Source organism: Peromyscus leucopus, chromosome 10 (genome assembly GCF_004664715.2).
Source record: "Peromyscus leucopus breed LL Stock chromosome 10, UCI_PerLeu_2.1, whole genome shotgun sequence".
Classification (NCBI taxonomy): domain Eukaryota; kingdom Metazoa; phylum Chordata; class Mammalia; order Rodentia; family Cricetidae; genus Peromyscus; species Peromyscus leucopus.
Window position 1 is genome coordinate 2,511,346 of NC_051071.1, and position 18,854 is coordinate 2,530,199.

At 45.7% G+C, this 18,854-nt stretch overlaps 1 protein-coding gene across 2 annotated transcripts in view; it reads right to left on the reverse strand.

The window, feature by feature from the left end:
- Window positions 1-18,854, reverse strand: part of Stk32b (serine/threonine kinase 32B) — a 250,839-nt gene that overhangs the window by 80,664 nt on the left and 151,321 nt on the right. Inside the window, exons 1-2 of one of the 2 annotated variants that reach the window (XM_037208892.1) lie at window positions 6,273-6,342; window positions 4,301-4,474 (exon numbers count right to left, since the gene is read on the reverse strand). In XM_037208892.1, the coding sequence (XP_037064787.1) occupies window positions 4,301-4,474; window positions 6,273-6,328 (230 nt within the window). In that variant the 5' untranslated portion in view covers window positions 6,329-6,342. Of the gene's footprint in view, window positions 1-4,300; window positions 4,475-6,272; window positions 6,343-18,854 lie in introns of those variants that run through there. The other variant, XM_028882359.2, reaches the window with a different exon arrangement.

Here is an 18,854-nt window from a genome sequence, read left to right on the forward strand (position 1 = left end):
ACAGATGTCTTTCCAGAGGCCAGCTTGCCATGACTTCTGCTACCATGAGCAAGCACACATTCAGGCTGTTCAGAGAACATTTCTCTGGAATGCTTCACACCAGCAAATGCCCTCTTTTCCACTTAGGTAAAGCACACTGAAGGCATCCTCCCTTCTCCAAAGTGTGCTTAATTCTCACGGCCAAATCTTACCCTCCTTATTGGTGTCTTAGGATTATGAGCTGGCTTCAGCAGAACACTTCTGAACCAACGGAGACTGCTCTGAACCCGGGGGTGCCCAGGGAGCACTCAGCGATGTCTAAGTACAGAAGGAGGCCATGCATTTATGAGTGTATGCATTTCCAGTACACTATCTGGCCCACAGAAAGTGCTGTTAAATACCAGCTGATTGACTGAATGGGACCCTAGTATTTGGTTTACTGAGGAGCCTGCCAGGGAGAAAATCCTCTGCCTGAGCAAACGATTTCAATTCCTCAGGTCTCCTTAGGTCATTCACTCAAAGCATATGCATTTATTAAATACCAGCTGTGCTCCAGGATCTATACTGGAATAACACTGAATGTCTGCTCCTGGGAGCTTAAAGTTCTACTCATCTTCTGTCTCCAAGGGCCACCAGAGGAGAGCCCTCCCTAAGGTGTGAGCAGGGCCGCTGTGGGCACTCAATGGAGTGGCTGCTGCTCTGCTCTCTTGGGAGCAGTTGGGGGGGGGGGTGGTCTTCATGAAGCTCAGTAGCATTGTAATGAGACAGTCCTGTTCTCTGTTTTACCTGCTCCTGTCCCACTCTGGGACTTCAGGATCTATGTTCTCAGTGTCCCCAAGACTCTGTGCAGATTTGGGAAGAAGAGATCATTTACTCCACACAATGAGCACAAGGAAAGGTTTTAAGAATCCCCAATCACTGTATGTAGGAGCTCTTTCCTTGAGCATGGAGTGGTGGTACAGGTCTGCAGGCCTGCAATCCCAGCACCCAGGAGCCTGAGGCAGGAGGATCTAAGTTCAAGACTAGCTTGTACTACACAGTGGGATTGTCTCTGAAACACAAAACAAAGAATTCCTCTTGTTATCATCAAAGATGCCTGGCCAGTCAACAGAGGTACGTCCACCCCAGCAGCCTTTATCAAAAGTGGGGTGCTCGGACACAGACCCCAGAACTACCACATTTAAAAGCTAGTATGGTGAAATTCTTGCACCACAGCCGTCAGTGATTAATCTCTAGTATTCTGCTAACCCCCTCTCCTTCTCCTCCTCCATCTTCTCTTCCAACTTCTCCTCCACCTCCTGTTTCACTACTGTATCAAGGTGTACATGAAAACATTAAGACACTTTGTTACAACACAGCAAAGTCTCTTCCCCTGTCCCACCCCTCTTATCCTTCCTTATCTCAGATTGTAACTGTAGCTGAACTCTACTGTGGGATAAACTCCTCTGCCCTCAAGGTTTCACACCTCCAGCTGTCTTCTACTACTGAGGATGGGCTTTTGAAGGACTTTCTTCTCAGTCCTTCAGACACACTCATCTTTCCTGTTTTCTTGATGAAGTGGTATTAGTTTTAATTAGTATTAGCAATATTTGGGACTGGGTCTCACTTTGTAGTCCTGGCTGGCTGTATAAACCAGGCTGGCCTTGAACTCAGAGATTTGCTTGTTTCTGCCTCCTGAGTGGGATTAAAGCTATGTGCCACAGAATCTGGCATTCTTTTTAATTTAATGTGTGTGCATGCATACACAGGCATGCATGCTCTGTGTGTGTGTGTGTGTGTGTGTGTGTGTGTGTGTGTGTGTGTGTGTGAGAGAGAGAGAGAGAGAGAGAGAGAGAGAGAGAGAGAGAACTTCCAGGAGCCAATTCTCTCCTTGTCCCATGTGGATCTTGGAGACTAAAGTCAGCTTGTCAGGCCTGGCAGCAGGTACCCTACCCACTGAGCAGTCCTACCAGCCCTCAAAGGAGTGCTGTATTTCAGGTGATGCTGATGAGTCACCAAACGCAGAAATGCAGCAAGCTTCCAGTGGATGCTGCCCCTAGGCTGTCCCGTTTTTTAATCAATGTGTTTTAAAAAATAAATTTATTTTCTCACCAACTCAATTCCAGAGATTTTAAATACTTCTGAATTTTAAAAAATACACACTGAAAAATACTCTATTATCTAGAATATTGGTTATAGTTATTTTGATGTTTTTAGAACCCCTGTTACTAACTTTTTTATTTGCTTGTTATTTTTCTTTTTAAATTACACTTATTCATGTGTGTGTGTGTGTGTGTGTGTGTGTGTGTGTGTGTGTGTGTGTGAGAGAGAGAGAGAGAGAGAGAGAGAGAGAGAGAGAGAGAGAGATCATTCATTTTCTTCTGATATCACGTGGGTCCTTAAAACTGAACTCAGATTGTAGGTTAGCAGAGGCACCTTTACCTAGCCAGCCATCTCACGGGCCTTCCACTTGGTGCTCAGATTGTAACACTGGAAGATTTCCCCAGACATCTGATAACCCTTCGTTGTTAGGATCCAGCTGGGAACTAATGAGGAGTGGGTGAGGCTTAAGGACTCTAAGAGTCTAAGGTATCCCAGGCAACCTCTGAGGTCACAATCTCTTCTCCTGGCTCAATCCATTCCCACTGAAGTCACTGGTGTTTCCTGCTTGGGGAATGAAGGGCGCGGCAGCATCTGGCTACCCCTTCTGGACAGGCAGAATTCTCTTTCAGCATTGGGTGCACATCTAGGAGATCTTGCCGCCCTATGATGGCAGGACTGCACACGGGCATGCGCATCGGCCCAGCCGCTCCCTGCTGCTCTCTTCTTGGGACTCACCTTCAGTTTGTTGCCCGGTCAGGAGTGAGAGCGACTGTGCTAACCAAGGCTCCCTGATTCTCAGTACTTCCCGGAGGTTACCAGCCTTGTTTTCTCCCCTCGCCTCCTTCCATAGCCATTGCTGTGGATGGCTGAGCATTGTGGGGATTCTGTGGTGTCCAGCAGTTTTGACTTCCTGAGAATTACAGCTTAATTTTTGTATCCACTGTCCTGTGTCCTTTATCTCTCCATATCTTCCTGGCTCTCTAGTCTCTTGTGATGGTCTTGTCAGTTTTTTTCATCCTTATAAATTTGTCATTAAAAACAAACAAACAAAAAACCCATTCCTTCTTGTCATTTAAATGGGATTCTAAAAGGGAAAAAATGTAGCTGGATGGTGGTGGCACACACCTTTAATCCCAGCACTTGGGAGGCAGAGGCAGGTGGATCTCTGTGAGTTTGAGACCAGCCTGGTCTACAGAGTGATTTCCAGGACAGCCAGGACTACACAGAGAAACCCTGTCTCAAAAAAGCCAAAAACAGGGGCAGGGGCAATAAAGAGAGATGTGTGTGTGTTTTGGGGGGGGGGCACGACTCCTGTGGGGGGGTTGGGAGGGTGGGAGTGTTTAATCTGCCTTCATGACCAAGAAGTCCAAGTCCTTGCCTTTTCCAGGTTTTTAACTAAAACTTCTTAATAAGGACACAATGTGACCACAGGTGACAACAGTTAAAGCCCCTCCTCCACTTCCTCCCCGTGCCATAAGAAGACAAAATGAATTCAACCACGGTTGTCCTGAGCCCCTCTCTGAACTGCTGCTTTGGCAAACCAACTCCACTTCCTCACTGTGGTGTGGCTGGAGACAGGCAGGAAGATTAGGGTCCCCCACAGAGGCAGACATGGCAAGCTTTTACCTAAAGCCCAAGACAGCAGCGACTGCCCAAGAGGAAGAAAGACTCTGGAACACACAGCGCTGATTTCAAAGGACAGAAAGGGTGGACTCGTCACTCCCAGCTCAGGAGGGCAAAGCTGCCTCCCTGCGGATCTGAAGTTTCCAGAGCCCATTGATTCTTCACTTTTTCCATTTGATTGTTTGGAGTGACACTCACGTGGACAGTCTTCCTGGGTGTCACATCCAGCTGGTGTTACACATGCAACTGGGAATGGATATGGAATGAGAGGGCCTTAAGGACTCTGAGCTAGATTCTAAGGGGTCCCAGGCAACCTCTGATGTCACAATCTCTCCTCCAGTCTCAGTCACATTCTCTTGAAGTCACCCCCAAACACCTTTGGATAGAGAAGCCAAGACCAGCTGCACTCTCCCAATGGAACAGAATGGTGGACAGACAATGGTCATGGTCCATCTCCACTCAGGCAACATGGTGGTCTGCTGTCTGTTGGGAATGTACAGAGCATCAAAGCCATTCAGCCTTCTGTTGTCCCCATCACTGCAGCTTCTAAGCCACACCGGGACAAGTTCTCTTCTACCACGGCCACCCTTCACATCCCTCCTACTGGCAGTGTTACCTGTGGATTATGTGGTACCTCTGTAGGTACTCCAGAGCCAGGGCCAGCTCACAGATGTACAGTTTCACAGCTCCCTCTGTGAAGTGCACATTCTGCTGTAGGTGGTAGCGCAGGTCTCCGCCCAGCAGCAGATCCACCACCATGAACATGTCTTCCTCATCCTGGAAGGAGTACCTAGGAACACAGAGGGACACAGGTTAGGGATGGAAGCATCGCTAATATCCTCAGGGCCAACACTCCACTTTACAATAAGGCAGACTGGGGCCCGGAAGGATGCTGATATCAACTATGGCACAATGCTATGGGAGGTGAGCAGGCAGAAGGTTTTCCAATCCCACACTGCCTCTGCACCATGGGGTCATTTCATTTCTTCATTAAGGCAGGTTTGAGTTCCAACATTAACCCTCCGTCTGGCAGACAGAAGACAGCCACTTAACTGGCTAGACTCTCCTATGTTGTTGCAGCTGGTTTTAGCTTAGGCTTTAACCCCACGCTGTTGTAGCATGTATCTGGGAGGTTCCCCCATGTGTTGGGGGTTTGGTGGCATGATTGGAAGGTAGTGGAACTTTAGGAAGTGGAACAGAATGGAAGGATGTTACACTATTAAAACAGCCTTGCAACCACAGACTGAGGTCTCTGAACCACTGAGCCAATATTAAACCTTTCTTCCTTTAAAGTTGACCAGCTCAGGCATTTTGTCACAGCCATGAGAAACTGATTAACATATGCTGTCAGGATTTGTAGTCCCCAGCTCCGAAGAGAAGTCTTTCTCCCCAGCAATCCCCACATCCTCTGCATGTGCCACTGTTCCTCACAGGGAGTTCATTCCCAGAACCCCTGAGCACAGCGATGCTCTGTAACTCAAGTCCAGGCATTTAAGGTAACTGGCAGCTTTTGCTCTTGGCTCTTGGAATCTGGCCAGATCCCAACCCAATATTCACTAGGCAGTGATTGCAGCTACTATCCAGCACTGACAGCTACCACCAAGACCAGCCATGTACGAACCACCCTGGGTGTGAGGATGCTCTAGCTAACCCCACAGGAAGCAGAAGGACTACTCAGTGAGGCCCAGCTGGCCACAGAATGTGAGCAGGAAATATCTTGATTTTTTTCAAGACTTTAGGTCTTCAAGTAGTATTTAATTTTAACTGTTTTTTTTTCTTTGAACCAAGGGGAAACTTTTTGAACTCATTTTTAAACAGGAGGATAGAAGGGCCAGCACATACGATGTGAGAATGCTCAGGCACCTTCAGGGACGGTCTCACAACATGAGGCATGACAGACCAGGCTGTCCCCTTAAGTACAGAGCTTGCTGGCAGCTGTCATTTCCCTCTTCTTATGAAGCCACTAGTGCCATCACAGCAGCTGTATCCGCAAACTCATTTAACCTTTAATTACTTCCCAAAGGCCTGGCTTGGGAATACCATCAACATATAACTGAGAATTAAACTTCCAACACGAGAGTTTGGGGAACATGTTCACACCAAGCAGAACTAAAAGAGCCACCTGATTGTGTGTGCATGCATGCATGTGTGTGCATGCATGCATGTGTGCGCGTGCGCGTGCGCGCGTGTGTGTGTGTGTGTGTGTGTGTGTGTGTGTGTGTGTGTGTGTATTTTCCTGTGTATCTGCTATTGTGTGGAAGGCCTTTGGAGCCTGAAGAGGATGACATGTCTTCCATGTAAACTCAATTTACATTCTGGTAGATGATGGACCATAGAACATCACATAATAGCCAGCATACCCCCCACACTCTGTGCTCTCCAGTCACCGCTGGGCTGTCAAAGGGAATCTCATTACACATTCTAGCAGAATCCTTAGGAGAAGTGATGTTGGTTTTCTGGGGGAAGCTTGCAGACCAGGACAAATTCTAAAGGAGACAACTGAAATGCCAAGAGAACGTCATGTAAGCAATAATTCAAGCCTGGGCTGCTTTGTGCTACAGATCTGTATTTTGCTCCGGGCCACTGACCTGGCTTTCCCAAGGAGACTCAAAGTTGTTGCTGAGAACAGAGTGTGACCTTCCATCCATCTCTGCTGTTCTGTGGCTCTGTGTCATTGTCCTCTGTGCCCTGCCTTGCACTAGAATGGTAATTATACCCACATCACAATGCTGCATATTGTCATGGAAATGATGAAGGTGCCGGATGAGAGAGTGTGCTCTCACACAGTGACACCGACCTTCTGAGAAGTTTGGATAATTGGGTTCTCCTCCAAGCACAAAGATAGCTGGAAGGTGTAAGGACATTATTCACCCTGGCTTGGCTGCTGAGTAGGCCAGTGTGAAGAAGGCAATGGTCGTTATTGTGTGTGTAGGCACATGTACCCATGTGTGCACATACATATGAAAACTAGAGATCAGCCTCAGGGGTTGTTTCTTGGGTGCTATATATCTTGGCTTTTGAGACAAGGTCTCTCATTATTTTGAGGTTTGCTGATCAACTACACTGACTGGTCCGCAAATCCCAGGGATTCCCACTCATCACTTCCCCATGCTGAGGTTACAAGTGTGCACCACCACACATGGCTTTTTTTTACATTGTTCCTGGGGATAGAGCTCAGGCTTTCCTACCTACACAACAAGCGCTCTTACCAACTGAGCCACTGCCCTAGTTACGACTTTATTATTATTATTATTATTATTATTATTATTATTATTATCATTATCAAATATATTAAGTTTCCACTTTGCTCCTAAAAGGAGCAAATGACTTATAAGACTCATAACACAACAAGATTTAAAAATTAAAAAAAATAAATAAATAAGAAACTTAAGAAGATGGGGGCTGGGGAGATGGCTCAGCAGTTAAGAGAACTGGCTGCTCTTCCAGAGGACCTGGGTTCCATTCCCAGCACCGACACGACTGTTAACAGCTGTCAGTAGCTCCAGTTCCAGGACATCTGGTGCCCTCTTCTGGCTTCTGAGGGTACAGCACACATGTGCGGCACAGTCAAGCATGCAGGAAAAAACACTCATGAAATAATTTTTAAAAATTAAAAAAAGAAATTTGAGAAAATAGAGGTAGATAAAACCATCCCTAATTCATGTCCAAAGATCCCTTCTGCTTGCCTGAAATGGACCTAAAATGCATGAAGCCTCCCTAGAGCCCAGCGTAAAGAGAAACATGGACCGTGTCCTAACTCATAGTTGACAGGGAAATAGATGAACTGTTTAGGAAAAGCATGCACTTTTTACTAAATTGTAATTTCACTTAACTCACAGGCTACAATGTGACATTTGACAATGTACAATCAAATTAGGGTATTTATATGTCTGTCACCACAAACATCTGCCATTTCTGTGTTAGAAGCAGAAATCATCTCTTCTGGCTATCTTGAAATGGACAGCGAATGGCACACGTTTTTCTTGGTACAGAAGCCAGATGGAAATGGTTCCCACTGAGTTCTTAATGTGGTAAATAGTACGTTTATGTGAACTCACCCAGGTGGCATAACAAGTCAAAGGAGGAATTATTTTTTTTTAATCTGATGTCTGTCAAGTTTGGCTGGGACCATTCAATCCCGCTTGTTAGATGTAGCCTTGCCTGGGTGAAAGTCATGTAGTCTGTGAGCTGAGCTCCACATCGCAAAGAACTGCCTGCCCTCTGAACATGCCTCTGGTGCTGAGGCTGGGAACCACAGGCTTGGGCTCACTCTTGCTCTGGAAGAAGGCTTGTCTGATGAGTTGTGTGACCACTTTGGGCTCTGTAATAACAACAGTTCAGGCTGGTAGGCCACAGACAAGGCAGCATCTGCCTCTTCAAATGCTTTGAGCTCACGTTGTTCTTCCAACCAGCCTATGGGGTGAGGCTCACAATAAAGCACTGCTGTGATTTGAGTATAGAATATCCTCCATGGGCTTGTGTGTTTAAACACTTGTTCCCCAACCGGGGAGGGTAGGAAACCCTTGAAATGCCACGGAGAACATCGGCTGCTAGGGATGGCCTTTAAAGGTTACACACCCTTCAGTTACAGGCTAGCTCTTCCCTGTCTACCTGACATGCTTTCCACATCGTGATGGATTGAAGCCCCTGAAGCTATAAGCCCAGATAAATAGTTTTCTTTATGTATATATTTTTTTAATCTCAGGGTGTCTTAAAGCTCAAAGACGTTAAGTAATCCTAAAATGATACATACAGCCAGGAAGTGGCAGAGTTGAGAGTTGAACCAGGAGAGTCCACCCCCAGGACTCTCAGTCTGTGCCTAGTGCTCTGGAGTCCTTTGTTTACAGCTCTTTGACTGTTTCTTCTGGTCTTTCCCCCCTACTAGCTGTCAGCGCTGGGTGCTTGTATCTGCCCTGGCTCCAAAGTGTCATACACACTCAGGAAGGAGCAGATTACAAATTCCCTAAGTGCCTGTAGACTGTGAGGCATGCCAAGCCAGCCATGTGGCCCCTGGGAATGGAAGCTGTGCAGAGAGAAGTATGGGGAAGAAAGGTCTGTGTCAGGGGAGGGGCATGCTGTTCCTGTTGCTGCCTACAGGAACCCCCTTGATGCATTCTTCTTATCACAGAAGCCGTGCACTTACACCAGTGTGAGCTACTTCCCTAGAATCCCCCACAGCCTTCTCACTCAGGAGGCAGAGATGACCTGCAGTGAGCACAATTAAGAAGAGGAGAATCCTTGATTGGCATCTCCTGCATCAGTTCCAGGACCATCTGCACACGTCTACATCCTGCCTGCTGTCTTTCAGGCTAGCACCTGGCCCCTGGAGTGCAACCACCATTTCCTAAGCTGCTGGTAAGTCCATGTCAGAGGCGAGTGAGGCATCTAGGATGTAAGTCTAACGCTAGCCTCTCCATGGTGTCTCTAGAGCTGGACTCTCTACGGTGACACTGCTTGGATACCCACCTGCATCTGCCAGACTCGACCTGTGTCTGCATTTTTCCTATACTCAAAGATACAGACCATCCCTCCACACTCACCCCCACCAGTCATGGGCATCTACTATCAACCTCACATTTCCAGGGCAAACCCCAAGGTCAAGAGAGGCTGGAAAGTCCTAGGTCAGATTTCCTAGGGCATGTGCCATGCTCTCCATCACCAACCTGGGGTTGCTTATGAACCTCAAATCAGCCACCTCAGAGGCATGACAAAAGCCCAGGAGGAAGTCAGAGAAGAGCTTCCAGAGCGAAAGTCAGAGATAAAACCTGTCCCGCTTACTCAGTGAGCGATCAAACCTACCTCTCTCGCACCCAGGGCTGAGATCGGTGACCATGCCACAGAAGGGGTGTGTTTAATAACAGTCAAAATGTGGAAGGAACAGGAGCCCATTACAGGGAACCCAGAAGCCTTAGATGTCCACCAGCCTGAAGTCCCTTGAACCATCTGCAACACGTCTTTCCATAGTTATCTTCCTGAGGGAGAAGCCATTGAGTACCTGGAGATGGCTCTGAGGATGGCCACCAAGAAACTACAGCAGCCACGACCATCACAGATCTCGAAGGCTCACCCAGTCCCGTATCATTACTGAGTGTTGCCTGCAGGAGTGAAGCCCTGGGCATTGCCTTGGATCGACTCATATCCAAAACCACCTCTTAGGGTGCAAATGGAGAGGAGGCTTTGCCCACTCTCCTCAACCCCAGTGATTCTTGGCTATATCTAAAGTCCTGCATGGAAGGACCTAAAAATAGTCTTGTCTGTGACAGAAATCCAATAATGGGATGTCAGGCTCTCTGTCAGCTCGCATTGTACAAGTACATGGAGCTTATCAAGCCTGCATCGTGCTTGATACACAGACATCCTTAATAACATTTTTTAATAACCTTCACAATAACAAACAGTTTTACTTGTTTAAATTTGACTTGAGCCACAAAGTCCTCCAACTGCTCAGACATGATGGCTGCCATTATTCTTCACAGGAAGCTGGCTCCTGTCTCCTATCTCAGGAAGTCAACTGGAGCTGGTCAGCTACGTCCTGCCGCCTGCACATCGAGGAGACAGCATGGGGTGGGGATGGGGGCTCATGCACCACCCCGCTCTCCAAGCCAAGGCAGCTAGAGCGCAAGGAATTTTGCAAGGAGGCTAAGGTGACTGCAAGTGTGCAGCCCCTACCGTCTGCTGCTAACTGGGGACCTTTGCCGACTGCAAGTGCCTCCTGTCTACAAACGCAAATGGTCTTGTGTCACAGTGATCTTAGGGTTGTAACTTAGAGCCTCCAGGCTTCCAGAGGCCCCTCCTCAGCTCACATAGGATAAGTAAGTAAGAAAAGGGGGAGATCTGTGCCAAAAGGGAAGTGTGGCTAGGCATGGTGGCCATGCCTTTATCCTAGCATTCCACCCAAGAGGCAGAAGCTGGTCTACATAGTGAGTTCCAAGACTAACCAGGGTTATGTGGGAATTGACCTGAGTCCAGCTGTGACATGTCGAAGGGTTTTTGGGTGGTGGTGGGGAGGAACAAGAAGTATTAGAAAGATAGAAGGAGACGATAAGAAAGAGACTCAGGATAGTTTTGGGAGGGCCTTGGGTCAATACCCAGTAGCCTCGAGGTTTATTCCAAAGGGCTTTTTATACAATGTGAAGAGGACCTCCCCCTTTCAAGATCAAAGCACAATATACAGCAAAGTGTAGACCCTTCAAAACACCTGGTAACCACACCCATGTCCAAATCATCCCATTATGCAGTCCTGCAGGGTAAAGCTAGCCCAGATTTTCCGACCTTGAGTAAGGTCTCACTAGAAAGCCTGTGTGGGCCTCCACAGGTTTACATAATGAGACCCTGTCTCGAAAGTGAAAGCAAAGAGAGTGTGTGTGGGCATGAGCGTCAGGGTAGCTGTGCTCCTCCTGGGCTGAATTCCAAAAGAAACCTGTGCCTTGCTTTCTCTTGAGAGGGACATCTCTGAGTATAAAGGTGGGAAGGGACAGATGGTGACCCTCACATACTGAGAGCTTCCTGAACACAGGTTGTCCTGGTGGATCCCAGACTCTTGTCTGAAAGTCAAGGTTCCTTGAGTTCCTTGCATAGAGGACCCTGGGTAGGTGACACTCCTCCACATGGGTGGCCTTCTTCCCAATTTGCAGGTGGCAGTAAGGGGCAGACAAGCTGAAAAATTTGCCCCATTTCACTCCTCTTCAGGGTTTCCCTCCTGTGAACTCCTTTTACTGACAATATTTCCAAAGCTCTTTGCATCTCTCACATACATCTCCTCAACCATACAACTCTGCCTTTCTGGTCTAGAGCTGTGCTTCCCGACTGCTGGCTCACTCGGGATATTAGCACCTCTGTTTAACACCTGAGACCTGCTCTGAAATCCACTCACTCTCTAGAAAAACACCCTCCCAAGATGAGCTTGGGGGCACAGGCTTCGAATCCAAGCTACCTGGGAAGGTGATGTAGGAGGATTGCAAACTGAAGGTCTCCTTGGGCTACAGAGTGAGTCAGTCAAGGCCAGACTGGGGAGACCCTGTCTCAAAGGTAGCAAATAAAATGGGGTGCTGGGGATATAGCTCAGCAGCAGAGTGCTTACCTAGCATGAGTGAGGCCCTGAGTTCAAGTCCTGGTACTGAAAAATGAAAGAAAAGAGTCAAAAATGGATATTCTATGATTTTTAAAATGGAAAAAAATCCAGGTGACTCCCCATCAATCCAAATGCCTCAAGTTTTAAAAGTACATTGTAATATTATAATCTACAAAAAAAAATAGCAAAAAATGGTACAGTGTAAACACAAGGGGCCAGAGGGCTACATTTTAAATAAAAGATGCTTGACCTATTCCACCCTCGGAATGGAACACTAGAGGTGTTTCATCAGTTTGGGTTTGCCGCAACATGGCAGCCCTTCCATCAGCTCGAAGACCCACAACCCCCTTGGCAATGTGCATTTGATGTGACTCTTCAAAGTGAAGACTCCATCTGGTTTTGACATCTCACTAGTTTGATTCTGAATGTAATTTGAGATTTACTTGACGTCTTCTTGTTAAAAATGATGCGTTCTGTTCCAGCCTCGTAAACAGAATCCCCCATGTAAACACAAATGGAAAATGTACTGTTAGCTACAAAAAAGGTTGAGCCATTTGGAATCGACAGTGTTCCTCTGATTTTGGTGTAGAAGCGGCAGTTTCACATGGCTTAGCCTAACAGAGCCAATCACCCTTCAGGCACTCCAGGAACTTCCCAGAACACCTGGAATAAAGTCAAGATTCCCTGGGGTGGCTTATGAAACCCCACAGATCAGCCTGCAGCCTCTCTGATTTCACTTATCCTGCTCCTGGCAGGGTGGCTTATTCCATTTTTTTTTCTCTTTTCCTTTCTGTTCTAGTCTTGGGATTGTTGTACATGCTGGATTTTTGCCTGCAAATCCCTCTCTGCCCTGCCTTCCTGTTTTCCCTTCCCATTCCTTCATCTTATTTCATAGAACCCCTCTGAAGAGCCTCACACCTCCATTTCCTATTAGAATCCCCCACTGTCCTGATACCTACAATTCCAGGCCACTCGGGGCCTTTCTTTCTGGCATTCTTTCCCAATCTGAAACCATCTACAGACTGGGCTATTGGGTGTTTCTTTCCCCACAACAAACACAGCCACCCCAACAGCATCTCAGATGTGTCTCTACTGGTTGTTTTTTGTGATGGACATTGGCCATTCTCAACTGCGCAGTTCTTAAAATTACCTAGGGGACGAGGAGGTATATCCTTGGGGGTGTTCATGAGGGTGTTAGCAGAGATGATTGACTGAGGAAGGAGGGCCCACCCTGAGTGTGTGTGTGTGGGGGGGGCACCTGGGGTCCTAGATCGAATAAAAGGGTGGGAGAAGCCAGTCAAGATGTCACCTTCCCTTTCTCTTCCTGGTTGTCTCTCTATACTATACACACGGTTTGATGGGTCTATTTAATATCGCTTGTATGCACATGCTCTTAGGGGTGACCACTTGGCACTGAATAAACAATTAGGGGGCGCATCCCTCCACAAGTCCAGCTCTCCCTCTCCTTGTAGTCACGATTGCCTATAGCTCTTCACTCAGGGGTGGGGCCTGTGAGTGTTCCCCTACCCACACTGGCATGTTAACTGTGCTGTCAGTGCTCAGGCAGAAGACAGAGGACCAGGACATGTGTTCAGGACTGTGCCTTCTGTACATGACAGGGAAGCCGCCGCTGTGAACTCTCCACAACCGGCTGTCTAAACAGCTTCTAGGTTACCGCAATTTTGTTAGTAATGAAATTTTCCCTTGCTGTAACCTAGTCTGATTTTCTGTTCCTCCTTGTACAAACTTTAGTGGTTATATACTTTTTATCAATTTACCTAATTTGTTTAATTTAATTTGGGAGCATAAACGCTTCACATTATTTTCTTAGGGTCCTGTTATTTCAGGCAGCAGGGCTTCTTGGTTCATTTCAGGGTTGATAATGTGAGCATCATTCATTCTTTTCTTGCCCAGTATCTAGCTGTTGGCTTATAGTTTTATAAATCATTCAAGGAACCAACTTTCAGTTCTATTAATTTTCTTTACTAATTGTGCATTTTCTGCTTCATTAATTTCTCTCCTAACTTTAATATGGAAGCATTTCCTGGCTTCCTTTGTTATTTCTCTCTCCTCTAACTATTTAGAAGTATATCCATCCATATTGTGAATTTCAAATATTTCCTAGGTTCATCTTTGTCATTAGAGAATAATTGTTATATGAATTAAGTCATTTCAAATTTCTTTTTGTTTTATGGTCGAATGTTTCTATTCTTGAGAGTGTTTTATGTGTTGTTCTCATTTTCTGGTTGGAGGTATAATTGTATCTTTTCTTGTCTTATTTGTGCAGGAACTGAGGGGAATATTTTCAATAATATAAATACATCTAGAGAAAGCCCATAGGTCTGTTTATGCTTAGTGGTGAGAGTCTGAATGCATTCTTCTTAAAATGTTCACTGTCGACATTATTCAACAGCATGTTAGAAATTAGCCACTGAGCAAATCAAGACAAAAGGCTTGAACATTAGAAATAGATAAAAATGGCTGCTGTTTTCAGATAGCATGGTTATTAATGCATATAGGCACGTAATAAATATTATATGTATGGTTTCTATAAATTCACCTATCTCAGAGGTATTTATTTATTTATTTGGATTATAACATAAACAATAATGTCATCTGAAAATAGAGACTACACACACACACACACACACACACACACACACACACACACATTATCCTCGTTCCTTAGACTGTGACATCAAGATCATGTTTATATAAAAATCAATCATGTTTCTAACAACAAAACATGTGGAAGCCAAAACTGTCAAAAGAAAGCATTATTATTTAAAGTCACACCAGAGTGACAGAACTGTTAGCCAGAAACGTAACAAAAAACCATCTATGCAGTCTGCAGAGAATGAGCAACGCATGACTGATGTCTGAGAAGACTTCAGCGTGTGGAGCCTGTACCATGTGCCGTGTTCATGGACCAAAATGCTCTGTAAAGATAAGGATCATCTCCAGAGTGAATTACACAACTGCTATCAAGATCGAAAAAGTTTTGTTGTGGACTTATCAGGCGGGAGGACTGCAAGGATATCGGACAAGGTGCCACAGGCAGAGAGCCCCTGGGTGGATCCCAGAGAAGGTGACATGGGATTGGAGTGCTAGAAGTTCATACAGATTTGCAAACTTCTTAATTAGAGATCAGTGAGAAGCATGGGTTGCTCAGTCCTCATTCCATATTGATGTTTGGGATTGTGTTGTGAGGTGTGTGGACCAGGATACTCTCAAAAGGTGACTCCCCACCTCACAATCTCAGTACCCTGTGAGGATTTGTCAGAATCACCAAACACCAGGTCTCATTCCAGACCTTCTGTGGAGCCAGAAGACCTGGACTGCACCCTACAATCTGTGTTTCCCAAGCCTCCCAATGCTGTGCAGCTTAAGAGGAAGCATGGTTTAGTTAAGCAGATTGCAGAAGCAGAAGCCCTGGGCTGCACCCTCCAGTCTGTGTTTCCCAAGCTGCCCAGGGCTGTCCAAGTTCTGCCTGACACAGCCTAAGAGGAAGCATTGCTTAGTTAAGTTCACAGCTTCCCATGGCTCAGTCTATAGCTCTTGGTCCACATGCTTGAGCAGAGCATCCTAGAGATGGGACTAAGTGACAGAGGACAGGCACATATGATTTAGTTGTGGTTTCTTTGCAGATGCCCTTTGTTGGGGTAAATGTAAATATATTTTTAATATTTCACATTAAATATATCAAATAATTAAATAACATATTAAATAATATATATTTGAATAATACATATACATTTTAAATTATATATTATATACATTAGAAAGAGGCCCTGAGTTTGGGAGGAAGCACGGGGATATGGTGAGGGAAGGTAGATGTAGCACACATATATAAAATTTTAAAAGTAAATTAAAAATGTAGCATCATTAATTTTAACAGACATCCAAAGAAGACTTAAGAAATTCAAAACTTAGAGCAGACTCTAGAAATGTATAAAAGTATACATCCTAGCTACACAGGGCTCATGTTAAGAAATGCAGAGACCATTTAACCAAGAAAGATCGATGCCAAATGTTGTGTTTGCGGAAGAAGGCAAATCTCCAAGAGCATCCGTACAGGGGAAGGAGGTGCATGTGACAAGTGCAGCCCCCTCCACGGTAAGATTACTCAACAAACCGGAATAGGCTGGGCCTTCCTCACACCAACAAAGGGCATCTGCAGAGGAGGCCCAGCTAAGTCAGACTCCATGAGGAGGGACCGAATGGCTCCTCCCAGGATCCAGGGCAGGAATCCTCCCTCTCCGCTCCTTTTGATGTGGTTCTGAAGGCAGCTGGGAAAGGAGAGGAAACAGAACCCACCCAGATTAGAAAGGAAAGAAACTGCTCTCTGCTTGCAAACTTCCCGATATTTTATACAAAAACCTGAAAGGACTGTTAGCGAAGCCTCCTCTCCACACTAGCAGATGAGTTCAGCTGGGATGAAGGGACAGATTCAGCAGACAACAGGCCAAGTGTGTGGCTGGAAACAGACGGGAGCGAAAATTCATTCAGTACACAATGTCATTTAAGTAGCATGGAATAGTAAAATTGAGGAAGCGTGAGATTTTTATTTTGAAAACTATAAAATACCACAGAAAGAAATTAGAGCAAAAATTAATGGGGCCAGTCACTGCTCAGAAGAGCCCACACCAGAAGAGCAACACCATTCAGACTGTCCTACACAGCTGAGACAGTTATGACTGAAATGTCTAAGTGATGCCCAAATGCACAGGAAAACACAGCTATATCAATGCTAGAACCTATGGGAAATATCTCATTCAAACCACATAGTTTGCAACTAACTCCCCCCACTTTGTCGGTTATCTTTTCATTTTTTGATAATATGCTTTGACCCAGAAATGTCTTTAATGCTGACAAAACTTAAAGGTGTATTTAGGCCCGCAGTTTGGGATGGTTTCAGTCCTGCACGGCCAATAAGCCGTGGTAAAGCAGCTAGCTCCGTCGCAGCAGGAGGTACAGGGTGAGCCATTATCAGCAAAGTGGACCAGGGAAAAATTTTGTTTGTTTTTCCAGACAGAATTTTTCTGTGTAGCCCTAGCTGTCCTGGAACTCCCTCTGTAGATCAGGCTGGCCTGTAACTCACAGAGATCCACTAGCCTCTGCCTCTCTGGGATTAAAGGTGTGTGCCACCACCAACTTTTTAGGTAGGCATCAGGGACCAAGTGTTGCCTTCAAAGGCTCTCTCCCAGACCTCCTCACACTAGCTGTCTCATCTGCTGACAACTCCCACAGTCTCCCCAAACAGTACCACCTAACACTCAGGACCAAGACATTTTAGGTGTTAGCCATAACCATGCAGAATGGATCCCAACATGATTTTAGTTCACTTTTCTTTGGTTGAGAGTACATTCATTCTACATGTCTGGCCTCTACACGAGCTCTAAGCTGGACACCCAGAAGTAGAGATTCGAAACTGAGATCCATGTATAAGGGCAGAGGGTGGCTTAAGAAAGGAAGGACAGATTGTGGGTAATAGAGAAAGAAGAGAGAGGGGCACTGTGATAGTAAGATTTAAAGAGGGAGGATGCGGTGATATGAGGGGAGTGGGGGGAAGGGAGAGGCTGCCAACCAAAATGGAGGGGTGTGGAAAATCTGTACAGTAAGAAGGGTGTGGTTAAAAATCATCTCTTACTGGATATGTGTTCACTTTCTGGTCATTTTGTAATACTTGCTTGTATTTTTCAACTGAACGTGAGGAAATGTAAGTTCAGAAGGTGCACTATTTATTAACTCTGTCATGCTGGGGTTATTTTCAGTATCTCAGAACATCTGCTTTTCTGTGGAGCTGGTTTGTGTCACATTTATTTCCTGCTCTAGTCACAGCCCACTATGTTCAGTCTGGAATTGTCCTCCTTCCTTGTGGCATTTGTAAATACGTGATATATAGCTTTTTTTTAACCTTTCAAATGAGAGTTTGGATGTTTTCTAGAGTTTAACGTGCTCTGTATCTGTTGTAGTGGCTAATATAGTTTGATTAAAACACACACGCACACTTCAAAAAATAAATCTTTAACCCCCCCAAATATGTTAATCATTTTAAACATGAAGGCAAAAGTAACAGTCTGAAGGCTCTTAAATGACTTGGCAATCCAAACACTTGGCAGACCATGCGCAAATGCCATCCTGAGGATCTACTTTGAGATGCAGCTCTTTATACCAATTCTTTGGTTTCTTCTGTGCGAACACATCCTGTTAATTTCACCTCAGGTGGGGCAGTAGGAGAACAGAATGGCTACTTATTATAGCGGAGAGAGTGAGTCCTAGAGCATCCACACCCAGAAAGATAGACCCCTGAAGTTCACCCATCTAGCTTAAGAGAATCCACTAAAGCCCATCACAGCTGCTATGGTCTAACTGTGTGGCTCAGGCACCACAGAGGACATTTAAGAGTGGGGTCCTGCATAAGCTTTTATTGATCTGGAGATGATCTGCTCTCTTGTGGGTCCATGCCTTTTTCTCATTGAAGATGAAAAGAAGCCACACAATTGCACACATGATGGGTGAGTCACGTGAAATCAGTGTGTGGGTGCAGCTCCAGGTGGCATTGAGTTCAAGCTTTCTTACACGTCTTCCTAAGACACAAAGTTAAACTTTCCTTGTCTTTAAAACCAACAAGCTGAGCAAGAGAAACCACAAAAACAAGTAGGTGTGGGTTTGTAAATGTCCTGTGTTCATTCACAGAACATAGAGCTGGGGAGAACGAAGTGCAGCAGACAAAATTCCTGTGGTCTCCAGCCTCTGCTGAACCTGTTCTGTGGGTGTGGGAAATGGACTGGCTTTTCTATCAAAGGGTTAAATATAACAAAGCTTCGTTTTAAATAATGGAAGGGGCTTCTTGGCAGTAATTCAAATCCCTCCAGTGTCAGTATTTCTTGAGATCAGAGTACATACGTGCTCACGGATTCATCCTGCTCAAGAGTAGCTGCTGTGGGATGGTCTGTATGTCAAAGTGCTCTGATTGGTCAATAAATAAAACACTGATTGGCCAGTGGCTAGGCAGGAAGTATTGACGGGACTAACAGAGAGGAGAAAAGAAAGAACAGGAAGGCGGAAGGAGTCACTGCCAGATGCCCCCATGACA